At 35.9% G+C, this 25,491-nt stretch overlaps 1 protein-coding gene across 4 annotated transcripts in view; it reads left to right on the top strand.

Moving 5' to 3' along the window:
- Positions 1-21,136, top strand: part of MECOM (MDS1 and EVI1 complex locus) — a 546,907-nt gene extending 525,771 nt beyond the window's left edge. For all 4 annotated transcript variants that reach the window (XM_054580389.1, XM_054580380.1, XM_054580366.1 and 1 more), the window contains 7 exons: positions 4,266-4,432; positions 5,529-5,606; positions 9,215-9,384; positions 11,237-11,381; positions 14,636-14,872; positions 15,714-15,897; positions 19,585-21,136. In XM_054580389.1, the coding sequence (XP_054436364.1) occupies positions 4,266-4,432; positions 5,529-5,606; positions 9,215-9,384; positions 11,237-11,381; positions 14,636-14,872; positions 15,714-15,897; positions 19,585-19,719 (1,116 nt within the window). In that variant the 3' untranslated portion in view covers positions 19,720-21,136. The remainder of the gene's footprint in view (positions 1-4,265; positions 4,433-5,528; positions 5,607-9,214; positions 9,385-11,236; positions 11,382-14,635; positions 14,873-15,713; positions 15,898-19,584) is intronic.
- The last annotated feature ends 4,355 nt before the right edge of the window (positions 21,137-25,491 follow it).

The raw sequence follows: 25,491 nt of genomic DNA, 5'->3' as shown, positions 1-25,491 counted from the left end.
GCTGCCTGTCCTGGCAGAGGTTATGTCCTGAGTATCGTGCCTCAAGGTCCGCACTTTCTAAGGTACAGTATTACTCCCCAGTAACCATGCTGGTACTTCAGGCATAAGGTGCAGTCCCCTCCATGAATGGCCAGTGGCTCTACAGTTTCCAAGGCCAATATCAGATTTTAAGTTAGACTCCATTTGCTGATAATACAATGGTATAGGGATGGCCATTGCAGTTCTTTGGAAACACTCCCATTCCATTGATTCACAGGTTTTTCAGAGCTGTGATTTATATGTGTGATATAAAACATGGATATTAATGGGAAATGTTAAAGATACATGATTTTATTTTTTAGTGGTAAAAACTCTAAGTGACTTCTTAGATAACTATGATTGCTGAATGAGATACATGGAATGACATAATGATAAAATGTGAATATTTACTTCTTTTCCAAATGGCCATAATTTTGTTATCAAGGGAATAAATATAGAAAACTACCAAGTCTACCAACTTTCCCATCATAAGTTTTATTTATGAAAAGCTAGTTATTTTATGATAAAGTCATGTGTAATCTAATTTGTGAAACATTAGGTCACATAATTTATGATGCCGTTGGACATATCATTTCATATAATCAGATTGTCACTTTAATAGTTTTAATGAGAAACTCCTTTATGTCGTCAGCTATTGGCTGCCAGATAATAAATGTTAGGCTAAGTGCTTAGGACCCAGTTGATGATATCTTGCCTGCCGAAATGTTTTTTAAAAATACTGACTATTTGAATAAAGATATAGCTACATTTTTTTTGTTTTGTTTTGGTAAAAGCTAGGGAGTTGTGTCTAAATATTAGTTTGCGTCATTATAAAGTTAATAGCCTCTTGGGGACTGAAAGGGGCTGAAATGACTTCCTCTTCCTGACATCTGGCTGCAGATACCATCAACAACTATTATACATATATAAATAAAAATTACTGTTCCATAAAAAAACCTTTCATTTACTGATCAGAGATTAGCTTATGACATTAATAGGACATAGAGCAATACATTTCTAAAGTATGTGATCTAACTTTTCCTTCTTTATTTTCTCCATTCTCAGCAAATTTCCTATTCATAGTAGTATCCATTGCCTTCTTCACTGGATTTTTCATAACTGAAAAAATATATAGGTAGATTCTGGTCCATTTATCCAAATTTATTATTTTGAAATACCACGTCTGACTTTAAAATGAAGTTCAAAACTTACATAAAATGTTACCTCAAGAGGAACATGATATGAGGCAGGCCAGACAGTCAGAGAATGTTGAAGTTTTGACCTATACAGTAGATAAAGCTCATCTTAATCCACCACCTTAATTCAAGATATTGATTAGGGCTGAGGATGGACACCAAACTGCTAAACTACCCCAACTGGCAAATGTTTAAGTCACTTCTGTTTGTTCTAATGGGGAAATTTATTCTTTTTCGCTCAGGTTATGTGCTATAAGAGCAGATCTTGTGACAGGGTCAGTGATGGCTTTTCTGTTGCTTCAGCTGCAGCCAGCTAGACAGGAAGTGGGCGGGGGGGTAGCGGTGTGCGTGGTGTCGATAGCTACCCTCAGCTCACTTCCCATCTTCTCTCCGATGTCCCCACTCCAATTTCATCTTCTTTTCTTTTGATTCGAGCAGCCCAAGGTGGGGGTGGTTTATAAGAGAGGCACTTGGGTAACCCCTATTATCTTTAAGAATGTCATTATTTAGTCATCAAGCCCATAATATATTTTCTTGTTTCTTGATGGTTTTCCCAAATGGAAACAGTTTGAGGTAAAGTAATCACAGTGATCTTTCTTCAAAAGGAGCTATTAGCAGCTACTAAAGCAAGACACATTTCTCAACAGCCAATTGCTCTTAAATAACTTGAAGGACTTGTAGTTTATATGAGCTAGAGATGAAAGCAGAGAATAATAATAGTCATGAGTAAGCTATTTTCCATATAAAAGGAAAAGTGTTTCTATAAGATGTATTGCCACAGGAATCTGAGTGTGTCGGCAGGGCGGACACTCAAATGATTTAAAACCACTAGATAATGAAACTTTACTCAGATATTAAATGTACATAAATAAAACATTTATAATCATCACCCATGCACTTACTATTCTGCCCAATAAATATATGCGATTATGACCCTTACCCTGGCTTGTTACTGCTAATCAGCTTGAAGGCTAGAGGTCATTTTTCATTCAGACAATTTATTCCATGGAGGATGGAATATCAAAATGATTTTCTACAAGGAACAATTAGAAGGAATAAATGCAAATAAAATAGTATCATAAAATATTTCTGGATTGATTTTTAATAAATAAAATCCCAAGTAATATGAAAATGCTAATGCTCTGGCTGGAGGGGGATAATGACCGTACTCTGCAGGGACAGAGTTTCCGCCAAGCGCTCTGAGCAGCATCATCATTCCATATCTCTGCCCTGTGATCAGTACATGTCAAAATCCTTCATAGTGACAAATGTGCTGTCCGCTTGCATCTGTGGAGAATGTTTTAGCAGCTGAGTGATTATGAATCAAACCCCTGAGCTTATAGCCCCTACCGCCTCCCAATGCGTTCACATTTGTCGTCTGACAAGTAAATGTATCTTGACTTTCCTCTGAGATTTTTTTTTGCACCGTGTTTGATGAAAGACATTTGGCAAATTGGCAGTGGTACCCTGTACATTGCAATTTGTAGCTAGCATTAGGAGTCCCGGCATGAAATGAGAGGGCAGGCTCCAGGATAAAGGGGAAAAAAAGAAAGAGAGCTAACTACAACATGAATAGTCATTTGAAGAATCAAGCATAAAATAATCCCTTTGTAAGAAGAGAATCATATTCAAGCCATTCTGTGAAGATTTTGCTCTAGTTTAAGAAATCAATGACATTCTGTCCAGCCGCGTGTCCACGGAATGTATCATTTTGTCAATTTTCCTTTTGAGTGGGAAGTGTTGCCTTTTATTTTTATCCTGAGCTTATAAGTTAGGCCTCCAACTCTGTCCTGCTATCTCATCAGCAAAGGAATCATCCTCTTGAGTTGAACAGTTGCTTGAATGTGCAGTTGTTACCATTTTTAATCCTTGCATGGAGTCTTCTGGTCTACCACCCCAGCTCTTTGAGAAACATACGGAGTGCATATAGAGTGCAAACACCTTTTTAACAGCTCTCTGAGCTCTCCAGTGGCATAATGCCCTGAGAACCAAATAAATAATGGGAGAGTTGATTTAACAAGACGGCCTGAGAGTTTGCTTTTTCTACTTAAAAATTCAGTAGTAAGCAGCTTCCAAATAAAAATGTAAGTACTGAGGAAACTTAACATTTTGAGAGTGTTGAAGGAAAAGGGATTGTCCCTTTAACTATGGACGTTAAAGTATCGAGTAACGTTAAAAGTAAATGTCACCCTCTGATTGTGACTCTGTCAAATACACTTGCAGGTGGACAAAAACTTGAAGATTATAAGCAAAATAAATTAAATTGTTTGAGGGGAAAAATTAGGCAACATAGTTTTTCTTCATGTGGTTACACTAATTGCTCCCCTTATCTTATAACAGCCATGTCAAGTTATGCTGAATGAAGATATAATATTATGAACTGATCTTCCCATTCCATCTTTGTTCAGACAAATTTCATCAGAATTCTTTGTATATGATCCCTCTTAAAATTTAGTATATCCAGATATTAACAAACATAGTCTTAGGCAAAACACCTCTTACTCATTTAATTTTTCTTTCTGTATTATACACATTTGGTTTAAGCTGTAACTTCGGAACACTTGATGTTTTTCATGCTGTGAGTTCTTTTCATGAGACTCCATGCTTCCTATGGTTTTTATTAACTAGGCAGACATACAAGACTTTTCTTTCCTTATAATTTTCAGTTTACTGTCAGTAATCCATAACATAAATACCAGTGCTCTCACTTAATTTAATAAAAATCTAATTTAGCTTTATTATCTCATATATTTCATTGCTCAGTTGTATATCAGATTATTATAAAATGGTCTAACCAAGGTCTTATGAAAAACTAAACCCAGCATTTTATGAGCTTTCTAACCTTTATTATTCCCCAAATCACTGAATTCTCATATTGTTTGTTTAATATTGAGACACAATGACCTCTTTCTACAGACCATTTCATTCAGCAGATTGGATTCTTTTTTTCTTTTTCTCTTTTTTTAATTAATGATGTTCTCGGTTTGCTAGGGATTATTACGGAAGAGATGTCCAGCCGGTCCTTTATGGCCTTGTGCTTTTGCCTTTCAGATGTCAGCTATTGAAAACATGGCAGAGAAGCTAGAGAGCTTCAGTGCGCTGAAACCCGAGGCCAGCGAGCTTCTACAGTCAGTTCCCTCCATGTTCAACTTCAGAGCGCCTCCCAATGCCCTGCCAGAGAACCTCCTGCGGAAAGGAAAAGAACGCTATACTTGCAGGTAACTGCAAAGTGAATTACGGCTGGCTTCCCCAAAACCTCCCCTCTGATTTCAAAGGCCCTCCTGCTGTTTGTTTTGGAAATTATTCATGATTGGATGATTAATAGCGACCATGATAGATCTCAAGCACTTCAAAGTACTCTTTATTTAGTGAGATATAAAAATAGTGGTTTTAAAAACTTATTATTAAATGAGAATTTTAACACAGACCATTTGGTTGTGATAAATGAGGTTGGAAACAGTCCAAATATTATCTACTTGTTTCACTTTGATATTTATGAATTTTCTTTCACAGTTAATTATTTTCATTCAAAAGTATAATACTACTGTCTTTAAGCATACATTTACTAATTGTCATGGCATTGAAGAATAAGGCCATTAATGAAGGACGAATAAGGTTGATAAGTGCAGAAAGCTAGTTAATAAGTTTCTTGTTACTCATCAGTAACACAATAAAGCTTGTGTGTAGTTTCTGTTTTCTTCTTTTTAAAAAACAAAATAAATTATGCTTATAATTTCTGAATTGTCTTCAGGAATTTGTGGCCTCTGATTCAGGCAAATCAGTTTATCTGCTCTTTGGAAAATGTGTCACTCTGTTTCCAGAAAAGATTTTACAGGAACATACCTTGATGGATGAGGTCTTAGAATCTTGTCTGATCTGATACCACTCAGTGTACAGAGAGTTGTCACTGTGGTTAACATGTAAAATGACTTGAAACATTTGAAATCTGTTTACATCGACCCAGAATCACAGACTCTTGTCATTTTTTTTAACATCCTCTTGTCTGGTTCCATTTTGTGAATATAAAGATACAGAGTTAATAAAAGAGGCTTATGGGGGTCATCAAAACTAAAGTCTATTTTCATAAACTGCTTGCTTATGCATGATCAAATTCAACCAGCTCTCATAACGTACCCTTCACTGTAGAGTTATTTATATCCATCGAATGGCTTTGTTGCAAATTTTAAAAACCAAAGACATGTGAGTTCCATGCAAAATTAATTAAATCAGGAATTAGCATCTGGCTTCTATGTGGCTTGAGTGAAATAAAATCAATTGTGCTGACTTTCTCTTATAAACATCTTTTCATAACAGATACTGTGGCAAGATTTTCCCAAGGTCTGCGAACCTAACACGGCACTTGCGAACCCACACAGGAGAGCAGCCTTACAGGTTTGACAATGACTTTTACTAAATATCTTGATAAATATTGTAATAATTAAAGTGCACTCATTGCCACAATTTTAAAGGAAACTACTATAGGGCATGTCTGAATGTATGTTTGTTCAGTTTTGAGTCAAAAAGAATTAATGGCTAGGATAAAAAGTAGAAGAGTCCTGTTGTCTTTTAATCAAAGCTGCTTACATCTCAGTTTAAGAGTTCTATCAGTATCTCATACAGAATTAAGTTTTTAAAAAATGTTAGCCATTTAAAGATTATTTTCAGTTCTCTCTTTTCTCAGTAATCAGTGCGCTTTTAATGGAGAGTAACCACAACATTGCAGCCTCCTGTTCCAAACTTTAAACCTCTGCTAGGAGTTAACAACTGGTATATTACTTTGTTTTCCCACTACAGTTGAGTTAATGTCCGCAGGTCTCAACAGAAGGTTAAAGGAATGACCCTTAAATCTGGGAGGAAAATAATGTGGAACTAGGGGTAGAACATGTAAAATAGAATATATTCTAGTAAGAGGGGCAGTTCCGCCAACAATTTCTGAAGTACCCCTTAGCTTATTCTGTTAAATGTCAAGATCAGCCACATGACACATGGGCATATGTCTAATTTTAATATTATTGTTTACTAAAGAATAAATATAATCAACATTCTCTCTTCCAGTTTTAAAATATAATCTACATGACTTAATGTGCAATGCTTTGCACATAGTATTAGGTACTCATAAATATTTCTTCAAAGAATGAATGTTATTTATCTTAAGTAATATTGTAATTTCATTCTGCTTTGAAATTCTTATGTATTACATATGTGTAAAATTATTTTCGTCTGAATGCTCACTTTTTTCATTAAAATAAATAAATAATTTATTAGGTTTCAAAGGCTTTCTACATACAAGAATAAGAAAATGGGCAGACCAATGCTTATTTGAAGATAATGGAAATTTTAGGAGAAAACTAGAGGGACTTAAACTTAGAGAATAATAAAGTGTTTTCTGAGATTCTTTGCTTTCCCACATGTTTTATAAATCACTAATCATAAGTGATAGTTATACTTTATATATGATAGGATATACTTGATGTAACAGGTCTCAGAGAGATATAAAAATGGAAAGTTTTAAGTGATTTCCATTTTTGAGAAAGCTTTAGATCCCAGGAATTCTGTTTAAGTGAAAGGAAAGATTTCCACACTTATATTTTGTCATGGCCAAGGGTTTGGTAAGCAACTATGGTATTATGCTCACTTTACTCGTTCTTTATACCTCAATTCAGTGGTGTTATTCTACCCTGCATATTGTGCCATTATTGTCTGTGTACACAAACCAAAATGTTGGCATAGCTGGAGATCTTAATTATTTACCCAGCTCCTCTGTTTCACAAGTGAAGAAGTTCAGATCCACAGATACCGATCGCCTTCTCTAATGTTCAGTGCTGATCGGCCTAGAACTAAAACCTGGGCCTGGCGCTCTCACCTCGGGGTTTTTATCTCACCCCATGATCTCAAAGGCTCTATGACCCCCATTTGCATCCAAATTCTTAAGTGTACTGCTCATAATTGTGTTATGTGTTCATTTTAAGTATATCTGAAACTTAGGCGTTTAACAAACTACTAATTATTGGAGTAGAATGGGATGATTTTTTATTTAAGAGCACTCAATTTTTTGGCCAAGACATTAGCAAAGGAAAGATACAAAGTAACAGATAATTATTATCCTTATTGGCCAATTTTATTTATCTTAGTGTAAATGATGTTTATTAGATTTGGAAAAGTCCCTTTTCATACAGGCAGAAAGTTGGAAGCATGTCAAAGACTAACTCTCTTCCTCACAATTTGTGTAGAAAATGCTTTGAGTGGAAATTTTTCTGAAGAGTTTTATGGGAGTATTAAGTGTTTCCTAGATTGTTCTCCTTAGTACAACACAATTGTGCTCATTGTACTGTGATTCTTATTGTAGTGAGTTTTAGAAGTCAACAAAGTTATTGTAGAGAAGGCCATGACTCCATATGTGTATACACACACGCACACGTGCGCATGCACGCACATACTCTCTCACTCTGTGTGTGTGTGTGTGTGTGTGTGTGTGTGTGTGTGTGGTGGTGCAAAAGTAAGTTTAGAATTGTATGTGAGTTTATTCTTGTATAATTATTTATTAATTATTGTATTTTTCCATATGAACAACTGTAAACTTACTTTTAACCCATCCCCTCTCTCTGTGTTTTTCAATAGCAGACACTAAAATCCTATCCATGTGGGGTTTCATACATTTTTACATTAATATAAGTGGGGGAAGCTGAGGAACCTCATGATACCAGAGTAATTTTTTAAGGGGGAAAATTAAATCAGTCCTTGAATTGGTTTATTGATACTAGGCCAAAATAACTAGTTTAACAGATTTATTTTCCCCACTGACCTACCTAGACTTCTGGCATCACCTAGAGACAGCTGTAGAAGCCCGAACACTTGGGGCGTAGTGGGGTGCTTTGTGATGGAGAGCACTTGAACCACTGAGTCTACGTTCAGAAGTGGGAGGAGAAGGGCCCTTCACTCATAGAAGAATGAGTTAAGAATTTTCTGGCTGCTAAGTTAAAAAATTTCCCTTAAGGATTATCTGGAGAAAGTTTGGTTTGGTTTGGTTTGGTTTGGTTTGGTTCAAGCAATACACCTACAAAAAAATACAGAAACAAATAATGGAATCTTTACTTTAAGATACTAGAGAAATACTCCATAAATTACCATGTTTTTTCTCAATGGTAAGAGCTAGGTGGGAGGGGGTTACATTTTTATGTTATGTCTAAAGGAGAAGTTTAGTATGTTAGCTAACTAATAAGGAGTGCTTTCCTGAAAAACTTACCAGGTTTGGAACTGCCGCAGACATTTTAACAAAAACAGAAATGGAAAATTGAGGGAGTGGAGAGGAGAGGTTAATAAAGGAAGACCCTTTTTGTCTTTATTCCAAAAGGAGAATTTCGTGGCAGTCTTACTTTCTTTTGTAACAGTTTAAAAGTTAGCAAAAGGATTTGAGGGATCTGAATCACTACAGATGATAAAAATTAATATTTTGGGTATTAAACTAAAACGTTCACATTTTTTCAGTCTTAAAAGTTTGAAATGTTTATTGTTATTTTAGAGAATATAAATAAATTTCCTTTCAGATTAGCAATTGAGAAGGTGAATTTACTAAGAAATTATTTAATTAGACTGAAATTTTTAATAAAAATGATCTTTTTACTTTATCTGAAGAATTTGTGAATTTGTTTCCTGTTTGTTTGTAAAGGATTTAATTTACTGTCCTCAGAAGATAAAATAATACCACTATTTCTTAATGTTCTTAATTTTATGAGGTTTATTTAAATGATTAGAACTGACGACCCTAATAAGTTCAGGAGCAGTCAGATCACCAATACTTTATTAATCGTTTTTGGTAAAGTCATGAAAATCTTTAAAGAAACTGGTTCATTGGAATTGAAATGTTTACTGTGTGAATAGTGTACTTCCTTGTGTCTTTTCTCTAAAATGTCTTATAGTTGATAATTTTGGATATCAGGTTTGCTGGTCTTCAGAAATATCTTTTGATGTGCCTACAAACTTTCTCCGTGTTTATTTTTCAGATGCAAATACTGTGACAGGTCGTTTAGCATATCTTCTAACTTGCAGCGGCATGTTCGCAACATCCACAATAAGGAGAAGCCCTTTAAGTGTCACTTATGTGATAGGTGTTTTGGGCAACAAACCAACTTAGACAGACACCTAAAGAAACATGAGAATGGGAACATGTCTGGTAGGTAATCAGTTGTGTTATGAGGAGATGATGGCTTTTTTTTTTCTTTTAATTTAAAAAGATAATCTTACTTTTCTCATTTCTTCACTTTGACTCTTGAATCAGATCCTATTGTGAAAATTTGCAACATGTTTTCCCCGAGATTTTAGAATGATGGGATCGTTGAATCATATACAACTCAGAGCCTTATTTGAATTATCTTTTATTCTCCTGGATTCATCTCAATGGGCAGCCTCAAAGAGGACTATGACCCAAACACACAGGAGACAAAAATCAAAATTTCCCAACTCACAGGAAACAGTCTTTTGCCCTGTTGGCACAGCGTGCAGCCCCAGGAGCGGCACGGCTGCTTTGGCAGAAGGTCTGGAGCTCAGGAAGCCTCTCCAGGATAAATTTTAGAGATTAGTGACAGAAGATTGTGGACGTGTTCAGAGTAATCCATAGCAAATGACGACGGTCTGTGGTTTTGGTCACAAATCATGATGTAGAATTAAGTTAAAAGGGACCAAAAAAGTCCCTGACCCCGGACCTGTCAGTGCATAGTGAGCAGTGTAGACAGTGGGCTTCCTTGCCTTTGGCTTCTAATAGTGAGATAGTAAGCCATTAACTAGGGTTTACCTGCTGGCATGCGTTGGGAGCCAACCTGTGCAGCCACAATTTGTTTCCAGAGAATTAACAAAGTGACTGGGGGTAGGAGGAGGGGGTTGAGCATGAAGTTCAAGAAAAGAGGTTTTAAGAACAGAAAAAAGTTGGATTTATACAAAGTATAAATCTTTACTTAAAGAATGTGTCTTTAATGAACCCTCCTCCGTTGTATAGGCACAGTGCTTAGGACCTTGGATGACTAATTACTGCTTAGAGCTATATACTGTTCCCTTCCTTCAAAGCCAAAAATCTAATGATCATGGTTTAAAAATATCAGATTTTAGAGGCAGGAGAAGTCTAATCCAATATACAAAGCTGGCTATATTTCCTAACACTGTGTTCCCTTTCAGTATACTATTAAAATTGTCTAGTTAAAATTATTTCAGAGATAAGTTAGATAAGTTAAAAATGTAATATGTCAAAGTTGAATACTTATTTGTAGACCCAGATTATAATTTTATTAAGCTGAAGGAAGTTCTGACCTCTTGGTTTTGTCATTGGTTTGGTTAGACTATTGTGATGAACTATTAAATTGTAGGTATTTTGTAGGCAAGATAAACAGCATGAAGTGAATGTTAAAGTTTGACCATACATAAAGTGTTTATAATTTTGTAAATCTATGGAAACCTTGCCACAATGCAGTGATGCAGATATCATGATTCTAATTATTTTAGGCAAAGAAGCTAAAGGCCATCCAATAATGTCTTCTTACTACCGTGCACGGTCTACGCTGGCTTAGTCCGCCAAGTCAGAATGCAGAATTTTCAACATGTTTTTAGTTTTTTGGGTAACATACTTTAGCACAGGAACAATAAATACATATTGACAGCAACCAGGAGTGGGTGTAGTTTCTTCTGGACCAAGCTATTTAGAGACCTCTCTATTATTTGTCTCACCCTCTCTCCTCATTGTATGAACAAAAGTGTTCCTGTGTCACAGTGGGAATAAGAGGAAGCTAGTGGGAGAAATAACATCTTTGGAAGACTGTACCTCATGATTCCAGAGAACTTTCAATGGCATGTGTACTGTGATTTAAAATATTCCCCAAGGGACTTTCATTGGCATGTGTATTATGATAAATTAGGATTATTAATATTCTTAAGAGCCTGTTTTAGGAAACAACACTGATCAAATAAAAAAGGAATGTGATTTAAAATAAGTTGCCATATAAAGAGTGGCTTTCACATAAGGCCTTCTCTCCCCTCAGGTACGGCAACATCATCGCCTCATTCTGAACTGGAAAGTACAGGTGCGATTCTCGATGACAAAGAAGATGCTTACTTCACAGAAATTAGAAATTTCATTGGGAATAGCAACCACAGCAGCCAATCTCCCAGGAACACAGAGGAGAGGTAAAGCTGGTTTTTAACTCCGTGTTTCTGAAATGAATATGTTTTGGATACATTTTCTGTGTTTACTTTCATGACACTACTACTATTCCTACCACCAATGGCTGGTATTTATTTAGAGATTAAATACTAAATGCTCTCTTAAGACTTCACGTGTATTAATTCATGTAATTATCTTAGCAGCCCTAACAGATAACCACCATTATTACGCCATTTTATCTTTGAAGGAATGGAGATATCAGAGGTGAAAGAACTTGCCAGAGGTCACATGAGTGATAAGTGGGATTCAGCCTGGGCTCTCTGGTTCCAGGGCCCATGTGTTTACCACCAATCTGTTCTGCCTCTCCTGATAGCTAATTAGATTATTTTATCAAAACTTGCCACGGATAGAAGGGAACAACACCACGGGGATTCATTTGGAATCACTTGTCAGCAGTGGTTACTATTATATACATTATATATATTGCAGATAATATATGACTACACTCTATGGCTATATGTGTGACTGTATATATCTGTATATACTTAGTATCTGTACATATTTATATATAAAATACTCACTGAGCATTATAAATATATCTTTTTAAAACTGTAAGGGACTTCTTTAAAGGATTCTATCACTACCTTATATGCTGTCAGGTGGATGCTTATATGACTCTGGCACGTTTGTTTCAGGGGGTATGGTCATTTTTACTTTTAGTTACGTGGTGCACTGGATTCTTCTTGTCATCATCAACATCAAGCGCAAATGGCTTAATTCATAAAGAAAAACTTTTAATGCTGTTAAGCATAATAACATCTTATCTAGAGTTTTACATTTTATATGATGTTAATGAAACATTATTATACCAAAACTACTGGATTTTTCCTATCTGTATGTTACAATTAAATAGATGATATTGAGAACTAGATTTTTCTGAATGTCACTATCCAATGGCCTATTAAATTAAAATGCTACATTGTAAACTGTAAAGTACTATGGAGTTAGTTAATAAAAATGCCACTACTTTTCATCACACAAGTATTATTGTTAGGGTTCTCTATTTTTGATGCTATTAAAAGTCAAAGTTAATTATTTTAGGTAATTTTCCTATTAAGGCAAGCTTCAAATAAACATTATTTCCCAAGATATCATAAAAATATATGGCCACTTCTGTCCTTTGACTTGTATATAAGTGTATATATCAAAGGAAAAAGGAGTTATCTGCTATTCTGTGGCCATTTCCAGCCTCTAAAAAGTACAGTTGGATTTATTTTTCCCTCTGCTCAACATTGGGTGTGTGTGTGTGTGTGTGTGTGTGTGTGTGTGTGTAAGAGAGAGAGAGAGAGAGAGGGAATGAGGATAATCAGAAGTACAAAGTAGTGACAAGTGAGAAAGATAACAATCTTACATTTTGATAATGATATTTATATTATAAAAATATCATTTGGGTTCTGAGATGCCTATTCAGATATTCTAGCCCTTAATTTGAGATTTATGAACCTTATAGCCACAACATCTGGCTTCAACATGTCTAAACAGCACAGAAGTAAGAAGACTGAGTCATCTAACTTTCCCCCTCATCTCCTATCAGACCACTTTTGGTGAATAATTTATCCCCCATAAATTGCCACATTTGAAGGAATAATTAACAAATAGGTTTTCTTAATCATGTTGCCTTTGTTACTTTTGGTTTTCATCCATGTACTCTTTTGTTCTTTTAGTTTTTCATTTTTTAAATAACAATTTCAATTCATTTAAGCTAGCAAGTTGGCACTGTAACTGGAAACTAATAATTTGTGTCTGTGCAAAATATGCTTTTGTCGTCCTTTGATAAAAGAGGTTAAGAGATTTGTTGTATAAAAAACTTAATGATGACATGACTTTTATTGGTTAAATAGATTTTTACTATGTGCATCTGTCACACCCAAGATCGTTTTATTTATATACATATTTTACCCTGGGAAATCTAAATATTAAATGTACCTTTTTTTGTTGTAATGTGGGAAAGTGATGGGTTTATCACTGGTACCTGATTTTCTATAATCCGAAAAATAGTTACATTAAATGTGAAAATTGTACATGACTGTAACAATCTCAACAAGTTTTCCGAATTAGTAAATAAGTTAAGAAGCAAGACAAAATGGAGAGATTTTGAAAGGCCCAGGAATCAGGACCCTGGGATGCCTATGACGCTTTAACCCCTAACAAGCTTTCTGAATCTGGGCAAGTGTCGTAACTTCGCTGATCATGTATCATTAAAAGAAGATGGTTAGGAGAAGCAAGTCTCTAGTTGCAAAAGTTTGTAATTATTGTGTAACTTAATTTCAACTTTTAAATCTTAGCATGAAATTTAATTTACACATGTTTTAATGTTTACTTTAAAGCCTGAAAGTTTATCCTAGTTTCATAAATGCTCTCAGATGTGTTAAATGAGGATGTCTGTGTAATTAAACTTTTTGTAATTAACCTTTGAATCACATATTGCAGTCCTTGTAACCACAGACTAAAATATTACAAATGACATTTTAAATATAATAGTCTTTTTATCATTATATTTGACATGCTTGCTAAGGAAGTTCCAAAAGGTATTTGTGCAATTATATTTTTAGATCATTTCCCACCCCAATGTTTTCCCACCCCAATGTGGGATAAAGAACACTTTTTTACATTAGGAATAAATTGAAAATGGTACAAATAAGTGAGTCCTCAGTCACTTCCAAGTTTCAGATGTCTCAGTGGCATATAACCACTGGTGTTACCTAGAAATGTCTGAGTGGTTGGTCCTTGGCAGCTACTTTAACATATTTTTGAACTCTTAGATTCACTTTAGGCATGTGTGTTCAAGTTTCTGTCAATGTTGCACCAAGATATGGGTTTTCCGAAATCTATTATTTTAAATGGTGGGTACTTATATGGTGATCCAGTAACATTATGCACAGAAAACACTGGAGTGCTTTTTATATCATGTATGACAATATCATTTATCAGGCAAAGGCCTGATAAGGGATAGGAGACTGAGATTGTTTTTCCAGTTCTGCTGGAGGCTCCATTTATCATCTGAATAATCACATAATTATTTTTCCTTCATTTTCTTATTGGTAAGGTTACATTATTTTCCCATGGTTGCCGTAAAGCACAAACAATAAAAAAAAATTACTATAGTAGTGTTAAAAATCTAAACCGTTGTTGTTGGGAAGACATGATAAGTAAACTAAATGAATGTTTAAACATGAAACCAATAACGGGACCTTTTTCTTTTTTATGCTTTTGAAAGAATGAATGGCAGTCACTTTAAGGATGAAAAGGCTTTAGTGACCAGTCAAAATTCAGATTTACTGGATGATGAAGAAGTGGAAGATGAGGTGTTGTTAGATGAGGAAGATGAAGACAATGATATCACTGGAAAAACAGGAAAGGAACCAGTGACGAGTAATTTACATGAAGGAAACCCGGAGGATGACTATGAAGAAACCAGTGCCCTGGAGATGAGTTGCAAGACGTCCCCAGTGAGGTAAGTGCCCTGGGTGACAGTAAATAACAAGAGTAGATGCATATGGTTACAGTTCTCCCGGCTTTGTTCTTCCATGAGAGCAGTATTTCAGGTGATAAGCAATTTGTGAGTAATAAATCATAAAAATTGAATTTGAATTAGCAAAGCACACACAATGGATTAAGTTTAAATAGATGAAAATAAAGTGGCCATCAACATAACCCACAAGCATGTATATATATATATGTATATCAGTGTTTGTGAAACTCTGATTAACCTAAGGTAGGAAGGATAAATGAAAATTACACAAGTACACAATCTTTTATTTAGACTCTACCTAAAACGCTCAAAGAAAAAAAGATTTCAACATTATCTAATTCGTTCAAAAATCTGGTGTGTTACTAGTCAAGTATTATTGAGATAAATTTCACTTCACTTGATATGTATGTGATCTATATAGACAATAAGTTTTTTAATGGAAAAATTAACCAAATAGTTAAATTGATGGGAATATTATACTTTCATATGGATGGTGGGTGATTTCTGAATGTTATCCTAACCAGAAATGGTAAACGTATGAATTCCGTCTCTACTGCATTGCTGAGTTCACATGTCATTGACTTTACTTCTTTATCTCCAGTATATGCTTGCTTTAGTTATGAATAATCTTGGAAGATATATTTTAAGATATGATATTTGTAAACCTTTTAAAGCACCCAATAACTGATGCATGCTACCTTTATACTGCAAATATAATATGACATTCGACAACTGTATAGATTCAAATGAAAAGTGATTTGGTTGCATAATAAACTGAAGAAGAAAAAAAAATCCTCTGTGCTTTCCCATTGGTTCATTTTAGGTATAAAGAGGAAGAATACAAAATTGGACTTTCTGCTCTAGATCATATAAGGCACTTCACAGATAGCCTCAAAATGAGGAAAATGGAAGATAATCAATATACTGAAGCTGAGCTCTCTTCTTTTAGTACTTCCCATGTGCCAGAGGAACTTAAACAGCCGTTACACAGAAAGTCCAAATCACAGGTATATATGTGTATATCTTCCAGCAGTATAGCATCATGGTGACCTTGTGCCTTTGATGCCAAAAGGCAGCTATTCTATGTTTGCAGTATTCTAGAATCTGAACAGGTTCAGATGCTTTACTCAAAATGTTCAAATCCTTACTTTCTATGGCCGAATACAAAATAGTTAACCAATACCACAATTAATATGGCTGCACTCTGCACAGAAACGGTGACAAACCCTGTCCTATAAATCATTCTTTTATCTTGCAATTCCCTGACTCCTATACCGATAGTCCAAAATGTTTGCTTGCACCCATCTACATAGTATGTCAGAAATATTTTTAATTGCTTCATGTTTATAATTTTTCTCAATTTAATTATAGTTTAAGATTTTTGGAAAGTGAATTCTGTCCTCTCTTTTTTTTTTTGTCTCTTACTATATATAGTTAATATACAAGTCATTTAATTATGGAATTTAGAAGTAAACTGAAAATCAGAGATGAAGTGAGTTACCAAAAGTCTGCAGCGATTTAAAGACAAACCTGGAAATAAAATATATCAATTTTCATTGCATGAATTAATGAAATGTGGCGCAAGTTCTTTGGGCTCTACAGCATTCTATTAGCACTAAGATAACTAAAATAAATCTATTTAGGGGTCCATTAATACCAAATAAAAGAGCCTCAGTTCTTCTATCACAGAAAAAAGTCAGTACTTTCTGCATGATAACCACACTAAGCCAGGTTGTTTTCTCAGGTCAATTAAAAAAAAAGAAACTTCCTGTTATTATCATATTTGTTGGTCATTTTGGTCTAATTGTTTGATTCATTAGTCCTTTTGGAGGTGGCTTGATATATTAAACCATGTGACCATATTGACTTGTACATTTGGAAATAATTTCCTATTTGGCTGAGATGTTTAGGGCTGGTCTTAACAAACGTGGTCATAGCTCAACAAAGGTGGGGAAAACATTTTGCCAATGGGATAATATGTTTTTAAATATAATTTAATTCAGTAAACACTTAAGATAACATGTATGGTAATAGGCAAAATATATTTCCTTTCTGAATTATAAAAGTAACCAGCTTCAATACTGGAGTTGCCGAGCTCCATGAACTAGAGAATATCACACCATAACTGTAGGTACCATTTTCTCATTGTAAAGTGGGGTGAGTGGAGACTATAACTAAGATCCCTTCCTACTCTATGAGTTAATGGGATACAAATGAATTGCTTATTTTCTAATATTAAAAATAAAGTAGTCAGAGTAGATACCTCATTTTCACTAAGTGGCAACCAAGTATATTTGTAAAGTCTTGATTGGCCACTCTTCGTTCCTTATTGATCAGAGATACTGAGGGATCCTGGTTTTCTTTTCTTTTTCTAATTTTTAAAAATTATTCCACCAAAATACTTTTCATTATAAGACACAATACCTAAAAATTTCTTAAATTGTCAGAAATGAATAGAAAACAGAAGAGCCTGAAAACCAGGAGATAATTGATAAAATATATTTCAGTACTACTTTTTGACATAAAGTCCCTGCCTAGCTGAGCTAACAATTACCATCACAAGAAATAACAGCATTTTGCAATCCTGGCTCATCTCATATTCCCTTTGTTACTTGATAATGTCGTGTGTGTGTGTGTGTGTGTGTGTGTGTGTGATATATATATATATACACATATATATATATATATCACACACACACATAAATATAAAATCAGCTTAAAAATGGTCAGGCGTTTTTGCAGACCGACTTCCTTTCATGACATTCTATTCATTGATTTAATTGTTGTTAACTTTCAGTTATGTGCTGGAAACTGATTCTTGTGCATGAAAATGTTTATTTCCTTTGACTATGAAAGGGCAGATAGTTTGTCATTGTCTATAATATAAATAGATTTAGATGCTTTACTTGAAACATTCATGTATTAACTTTGTGATTTCTATAGTGACTGAATCCCTAGTAATTGACCAACACAATAGTGGCTACATTCTATCTGGGATGTTCTCTGAAAAACCTTATCCTACAAAAATCAATTTCATGATTATCGGTACACTGAGCTAAGCACTTTATGTTAAGTTAGTGCTTATAATTCCTCCACTACACTTGAGGCGAGGTTTTGTTATTATCCCCATTTTTTATGAGGAAAGTGACCTTGAAAGGTTAAGCAGCTTGTCAAAGGTCACACAGCCAGTTGAGGTTAGAACCAGGATTAAAACTCAGGATTCTCAAATTTCTTCTGTACTCTCTTTCAGCTTTCGAAATATTGGAATGGGTTTTGTTAAAAACTGTTTCCTAACAGTCTTTATCTTAATCTCTAAAAGTGGGATCATAATTAGAATAGATAGTTTCATTTCAGTGTGCATTTCCCCCATACTTTATACAAAGGACAGGGACCCTATATCATTCATTTATCCCTGACTCCCTGGGTCCTAGCACAGTGCGTGGAATAGAGTGGAAGTGTAAGAAATATTTGTTATATATCTGCTGAGATTTTGTGGAGGTCCAGAGGGCAAATTGCATACATAAAAGTCAAATGTGTACATTTAGAGCAATGACCCAGCAAATCAAAATCAGCCTGCAAGGGCAGATTTTCTAACTGAATGCCATGATTAAGGAAGAAACCACAGACCAGCCACATGTCTCAGCATGACTCCCAAAGATGAAGTTCTGCTTAACAACAGAGGCATTTTGTCTTTGTTTACAGACAGTGGAATGTCTTTGGCAGGACTTTAATGATTCCACTTCAGCAGCACTTTGACAAGCAAGTTTAGCAATGGATGAGACCAACAATAGCAAATCAACAGTGAAAAGTTCACTCCCAAGTCAAGACCAAACATTTCATTTGAATACTTTACTTGGCAGCAAGTGGGGGATTCGCTGAACAGTCGTTTAGAATGTGACATGATAATAGGGAACAAAGAGCACTTCCTCCCGGAGCACCTCCCTGCACCTCTGCTCACAGACATGGGAGCACAAGTGGGTCAGCACGCTGTGGGGTCTTGTGTTTGGTTTTATTTTTTGCTAGAGCTGCCTTGATCTATCTCAGCTTCCAAGGTCTTTGGGTGTCAGCATTGAATATTTCAGTCATGGGAGGGAACTGGAAAAAGAACATTGGATTAAAAGTTGGGCAGAAATAAGTTTTAATTATGCCTCCTCCACTAACTAGTTGAGTGACTTTGGACAAGTCATTTTACCTTTGGTGCTCTCCGTTATAAAGTACAGAAGTCCATTGGTCTGTTTCTTGTAGTAGACCACAGTGCTGTCAAAGCAGGTCTCTAATTCATATCTGCAGTTTCGTATTTGCAGTGTGATACTTTTGGTGAGTTGAACGTGAGCATGAACAGTGGATGCATGATTTATTTATAGCTGGGGAGGGGGGACTGACTCCTGTCTCTTATTGGAGGCAGTGCTGACATTTTAGGTAGGATAATTAATGTTTTGTTCTGTAGATCATAGCACACAGTCGGTCCCTAGGCACTGAAGGCCAGCAGTAATGCCATGTCATTATCACACACACACACACACACATACACACACACACACACACACACAATGTCCCACACTTTTCCAAACACACTGATGAGGGATGCTCCTACTCAGAAGCCCATCTCTTTCTAACGTCCGCCGATAGTGTTCTTTACATTAAAAGTGATGTTTTTCAAATGCCATTTACTGGGTCTCTCCTTTTCACCCCAGGCATATGCTATGATGTTGTCATTGTCTGAGAAGGAGTCCCTCCATTCTACATCCCACAGTTCTTCCAACGTCTGGCACAGTATGGCCAGGGCTGCCGCGGAATCCAGTGCCATCCAGTCCATAAGCCACGTATGACATTACCAAGGTTGACCAGAGTGGGACCAAGTCCAACAGTAGCATGGCTCTTTCATGTAGAACTATTTAAAAGACTGCTGAGCAGAATGCCTTAGAAATCCGAAGGGTCACTCATTTAAAGTCTGGTGACCTTAAACTGAATGATTAAAAAAAAGAAAGAAAGCAAAAGAAAGAAAGAAAAAAGAAACTATTTATTCTCGATATTTTGTTTTGCACAGCAAAGGCAGCTGCTGACTTCTGGAGGATCGATGCGACTTAAAGTGATACAATGAAAATGAAACGCTGGGGACAAGGCATCTTCCAGCTCACCCTGCCCTGGGGAGCGGGTCGGGGAGGGGGCAGTTGAGATGGCAGCATTGGTAGGAATGAACACTCCATAGAAACGGAATTCTTTTTTGTACAAGATCACCTGACATATGATTGGGAACAGTTGCTTTTAATTACAGATTTAATTTTTTCTTTGTTATTAAAGTTTTATGTAATTTAACCCTTTGAAGATGGAAGTAGATGGATGAAATGCACACTTGGTTATTATAGAAACTGAAAACAGGGAGTACTTGTTTCCCATTAACTTTTGCCTTCTTAAGTACATTGTTTAAAATTAGGGAAAAAGGGTATGTGTATATTGTAAACTATGGATGTTCAATGCTCAAAGAGGTTAAGTCAGTGAAGTAACCTGTTCATCACCAGTATCACTGTACCACTACTACACTAATAAATGTTTGCCAAATCCTTGTAATAACATCTTTATTTTAGACAATCATGTCACTGTTTTTTAATGTTTAATTTTTTTTTGTGTGTTGCGTGTATCATGTATTTATTTGTTGGCAAACTATTGTTTGTTGATTAAAATAGCACTGTTCCAGTCAGCCACTACTTTCTGACGTCTGAGGCACACCCCTTTCCGAATTTCAAAGGACCAAGGTGACTCGACCTGTGTACGGGAGTGCCAAATGGTGTTTGGCTTTTCTTAACATTCCTTTTGTTGTTGTTGTTGTTTTGTTTTCCTTCTTAATGAGCTAAATACGAATAGATGCAACTTAGTTTTTGTAATACTGAAATTGATTCAATTGTATAAACGATTATAATTTCTTTCATGAAAGCATGATTCTTCTGATTAAAAACTGTACCCCATATTTTATGCTGGTTGTCTGCAAGCTTGTGCGATGTTATGTTCATGTTAATCCTATTTGTAAAATGAAGTGTTCCAGACCTTATGTTAAAAGAGAGACGTAAATAACAGACTGTATTCAGTTATTTTGCCCTTTATCGAGGAACCAGATTTGTTTTTCTTTTTGTTTGTAATCTCATTTTGAAATAATCGGCAAGTTGAGGTACTTTCTTCAAATGCTTTGTACAATATAAACTGTTATGCCTTTCAGTGCATTACTATGGGAGGAGCAACTAAAAAATAAAGACTTACAAAAATGGTTATTTTTCCCACTGTGTGGTATTTTCCCTTCTCATGGAATTTTAGTTTTCCTTTGGGATCCAATGATTTAAAGACATGATGTCTGGGGCCTTGATGCCCTACCAGATACATGGAATGTAGAGCATGTTTATATTTTTTTGAGATGGCATAGGGATAGCCCTTGGCCCGTAAGGAGTCGGGTTATCTCCTGCTTATTGTTCTGAACTTTCTCATGTGGAACGAAGTCAGCGCTCACATGCAACGCCACGTATCCTTGGTATCCGCCCCATGTCCATGGCACCCGTTTGATTTAGGACAGAGCAGCTTACTGGTTTTCCACCTGATTTTACATAGTGCATGACAGAGTTTTTGCTTTTAATAACACCAATACTGTTAACTGATTCACAAGGGAGAACTAACAAACACTTCACATTTTCTATGATTCTTTTATGTCATTGTCCATGTGCAAATTACCATTTTTTATGGGTATAGATACAGAATAGACTGAATTTTGTGTTTCTTTACTGTGGGGGAAAAAAATCTGCATATTAACTACAAATTCTTCAAAATGATCAGTTAGCAGTTTTATGTTTCACCAGGTTTGACTCATAATTTCTTCAATCACTTCAATTTTGTTGAAAATGTTCCACTTCTCACTTATGTAAGTAATAGTATTTTAATTTTTATAATCAAATTGTGTGTGTGTTTATATATGTACACACAGGGTTAGAATGTGAAGAGTGGTATTTTCATATAAATTCTCAGGTGGGATACCAATTATGAACATATATTTTTGCTTCTTAAATATAATGCCAATTGTTTTAGAATATTGTTATTCCAATTTAGGCCTGTTGTAGAGGTTTTAACAAGGCCTGAAAAATAAATAAATATGCATGGAAATAGATCCAGACAGATTTTCTTTATTCATTTATATATTTATCCTTAGCCACAATGCCAAGTGCATAAACTTCCTCACATCCTTTCTAAATGTCAGCAATACAGAAATTAAATATATGGGGTATAAATATTGATTTTTAAAATAGAAAGTGCATACTGGAAGAAGTACGTAAGAAATACACTTAAGCTATAAACCTGGTCTGTAAAGAAGGAGAATATCTAGTATTTGGGACATAAGGATAACACACGGGAGAGAGTGGTTATCTGGAAAATGGGCATTTTTCTTTGTTTTAAAGAATATACCCATAAATTGTGAAGCAGTTTGAATACTCTCCACGCACCAAGTTCTTGCTAGATTTTGAGCACATTTGAGTTGTTTGCTAATATTTAGTTCCTCTAAATTCCAAAAAGGCTTTGAAGCCTTACATTTCTGCTTCCTTTTCCATTCTTTTTGCCAGCAGTCCTTCACTGCGCAGCCCTGCGGGGAGGCGGTGAGATTCGGCGAAGACAGTGCTGGGAGACAGAAGGCCTGGGTTTGAGTGCTGTCTCAGGCAAATCACATACCTCTCAAAAATCTCACCTGTGCAACCCGGGAAATAATACCTGCTGCTCCTGCTCCTGCACTGGGTTTCTGTGATGGTCAAAAGTCAAAGTACCATCTTGGAAATATTTGGTAAAAGTTCTACACATGAAAAGCATTTTATAATTTTTATGGTGATATTTAAGGAATAGAATATGTGTGCATGTGCATAGATGTATATATACACATAACAAACACTATGCTAACAGGAAAATTAGAATATAACAAATCTATTGTAAGCTATACAGAAGTGGAAACTTTCCCAAAATAAAAGTTAGAGATGTTTCTTAAACAAATATGTGACTTTGGAAACGAAAATAAAAAGCTCAGACCTTTGAGCTATACTAGACATCTAGTATAATTATTGAGAGCTCTCAACATTTCAACAACAGTTAAAATCCATTCAAAGGACAGGCACACTCATACTTTTATTTTCAGATAATGACTGTCAACCATTCTTATTTCCATACAGAATAAATAAATTGAATTATTCATGTTAAAACTGCCTGTTTTATCAGTGTCATGCCAGGAATGTGTATGTTCATTACCTCATTTAATCATCACGGTAGGTCTGCATGCAGGAAGTATTATTATTGTTTCACAGATGAGGAAACTGGAGCTCAGCGAGTTTAAGAACCTAGTTCAAAGTCATCTGGCTGGGAATTGTCTGGCTGGGAATCTAAGGGTCACTGGCTCCTTAGCCAATACTTAGCCAAGCTTTTCAGACCTCCCGGTTCAGGCACAGCTAAAGAAATCCGAAAATGTTCCAAACCAAGGAAATGTGCCCGCAGAGAGTAAGGCTGTCAAAGGTGCAACGCTGCCCGGGAGACATTTAGGCGTCTGAGTCTTGGCTGTGAAGAGCCTGAAAGGTGAGTGCCAAGCACTGGTTCCAGGCTTTCTGTATTCAGGTTATCTCAAGTCAGAACCAGCAATACTAGTGCTTCTGAAAGATCCTAAATGTTTCCTTAATACGAGAAGGGCCTTAGTCACCTTGTTTGCATATTCTTAGTAGGCGTTTTCAGTTCCTTTCTTAACCTTTTTTTTAATTGCCCCAAACCTAAATTATCAAATGAATAGCGTGGCATGAGTTAACCCCTTTCCGAAATGGTGAACAGACTTCTCATGAGAGGAAGCAAGTGTGAAAGCAAGTGTAGTTAAGAAGTGTTCTTATTTCATTCTCTTTAATTTTAAACAATTATTAATGGAAGGAATGTGAGGAGAAGTAGGAAGAGTGGAAGAACAAAACAAATAGGCGGGGTCCAGGAGCCCCAAAGAGGAAGCCAGCTAGTTTTTCCTCCACAGACTTAGGTCAGATGCATGGAGCTGGAAAGTTGAACAGTGGTTGCCAGTGGCTGGGGGCACGGAGGAAAAATGAGTTATTGTTTAATGGGTGTAGAGTTTCAGTTGCGTAGGATGAATAGAGTTCTAGAGATCGGTAGCACAACTGTAAATGTACTTCCAACTACTGGATCTTAATCTTAAATGTTTAAGATGATAAATTTTATGTTGTGAATATTTTACCACAATTAAATAGAAAAAAAATATGCATTCTATCTATGTGGTTTTCTCTCTCTCTTTTTCTTTTTCTTTTTTTAGAGAGAAAGAAAAAAACATCAGTTTGTTATTCCACTTACTTATGCATTCTTTGGGTGATTCTTGTATGTGCCCTGACCAGGCATCAAATCCATAGGCTTGGTATAGAGGGTACAGTGCTCTAACCAACTGAGCTACCTGGCCAGGGCCTATCTATGCGGTTCTTTAAACTGAAATAATCTAATTCTATTGAACTTAAACAGAAAAGCAAATCACCAGGTGAATATACGGGAGAACTCATAACAATTAAAAGAAAAGCTTGAGAACCTGGCCCCAAACATGGCCCACAACCAGTGGGTAGTCAATAGCAAGAACCAGTGGGTGGCCTCTTAGGCTGTTGTCAGTCTTTTTTGTCAGTCTGGGTCCAGGTTAAATTCTAGGAGTAGAGCATGAAACTGGCCCTACTTGAAATCCTACCTAATCAAGAGCACATTAAACTCATCTAAAGGCATGAGACGGAAGAGGCAAGTTGCCGTATAACCGAATTGAGAGGCTCCTCCCAAATAAGCGGGAATAAATTATGGGTTTCAGAAACAATAAATATCTGCACCATCAGTGTGATAGAGAAACTAACAAAATATTGCAAGGGGCAATATTTTCTGGGCAGGACACAGGATTTAGTAATGTTAGGGGTAATTAGAAGAATAACCTGATAACAAATGCAAAAATTAGAACTGACCTAGAAAACATAAGACCTGACAATCCTCACAGGAATAATTGTTTCAGAAAATGATACCAAAAAAAAAATGTTTTTTAAATGCTTCAGTTATGACTTCTACTGAAGGGCTATACCGAGACTGGCAATAAAATTGTAGCCAAGTAGCCACGTGTTATACCCAGATTTAAAGTTGATTGACTCATTAAAGGATTTGCAAACTTTTGGGGTGCATGCAATAATCATGGTCCATAGGAAATTAAAGCATTTTTCTGAATCAGAAGCCTTCAGTAAGTCAAAGTCTAGAAAGGAAACCAGAAACCACTCTAAATATTTTAGAGGGATTTAATGCAGCGGGTTGCATACTAAAGCATGGAAGGGCTGGTAGAGCAAAAGAAAGAAAAGGATGTAAACCAGAGACCAGGAAGTGGCCTGCCTCCCACTCACCATGGGGTTGCAGGAGCATGGCTGCTGCTGCCTCTCAGAAGTTTCCTCTGCCCCTGAGTGCTCCCATCCCCTGTTGCTGCTGCTCATGGAGTCACCCTTCCCGCTGCCCTCTCATCCCCCACCAGTGTCTGCCATTGGACCTCACCTGAAACCAGCTGGTAAGGGATTCTGGGGAACAGGTTGTGAAGG

This window comes from Pteronotus mesoamericanus, unplaced genomic scaffold, assembly GCF_021234165.1.
Source record: "Pteronotus mesoamericanus isolate MK-2021 breed Mesoamerican mustached bat unplaced genomic scaffold, CSHL_Meso_final contig_116, whole genome shotgun sequence".
In the NCBI taxonomy this organism is placed as follows: domain Eukaryota; kingdom Metazoa; phylum Chordata; class Mammalia; order Chiroptera; family Mormoopidae; genus Pteronotus; species Pteronotus mesoamericanus.
This window is presented reverse-complemented; position numbering and strand designations above follow the sequence as displayed.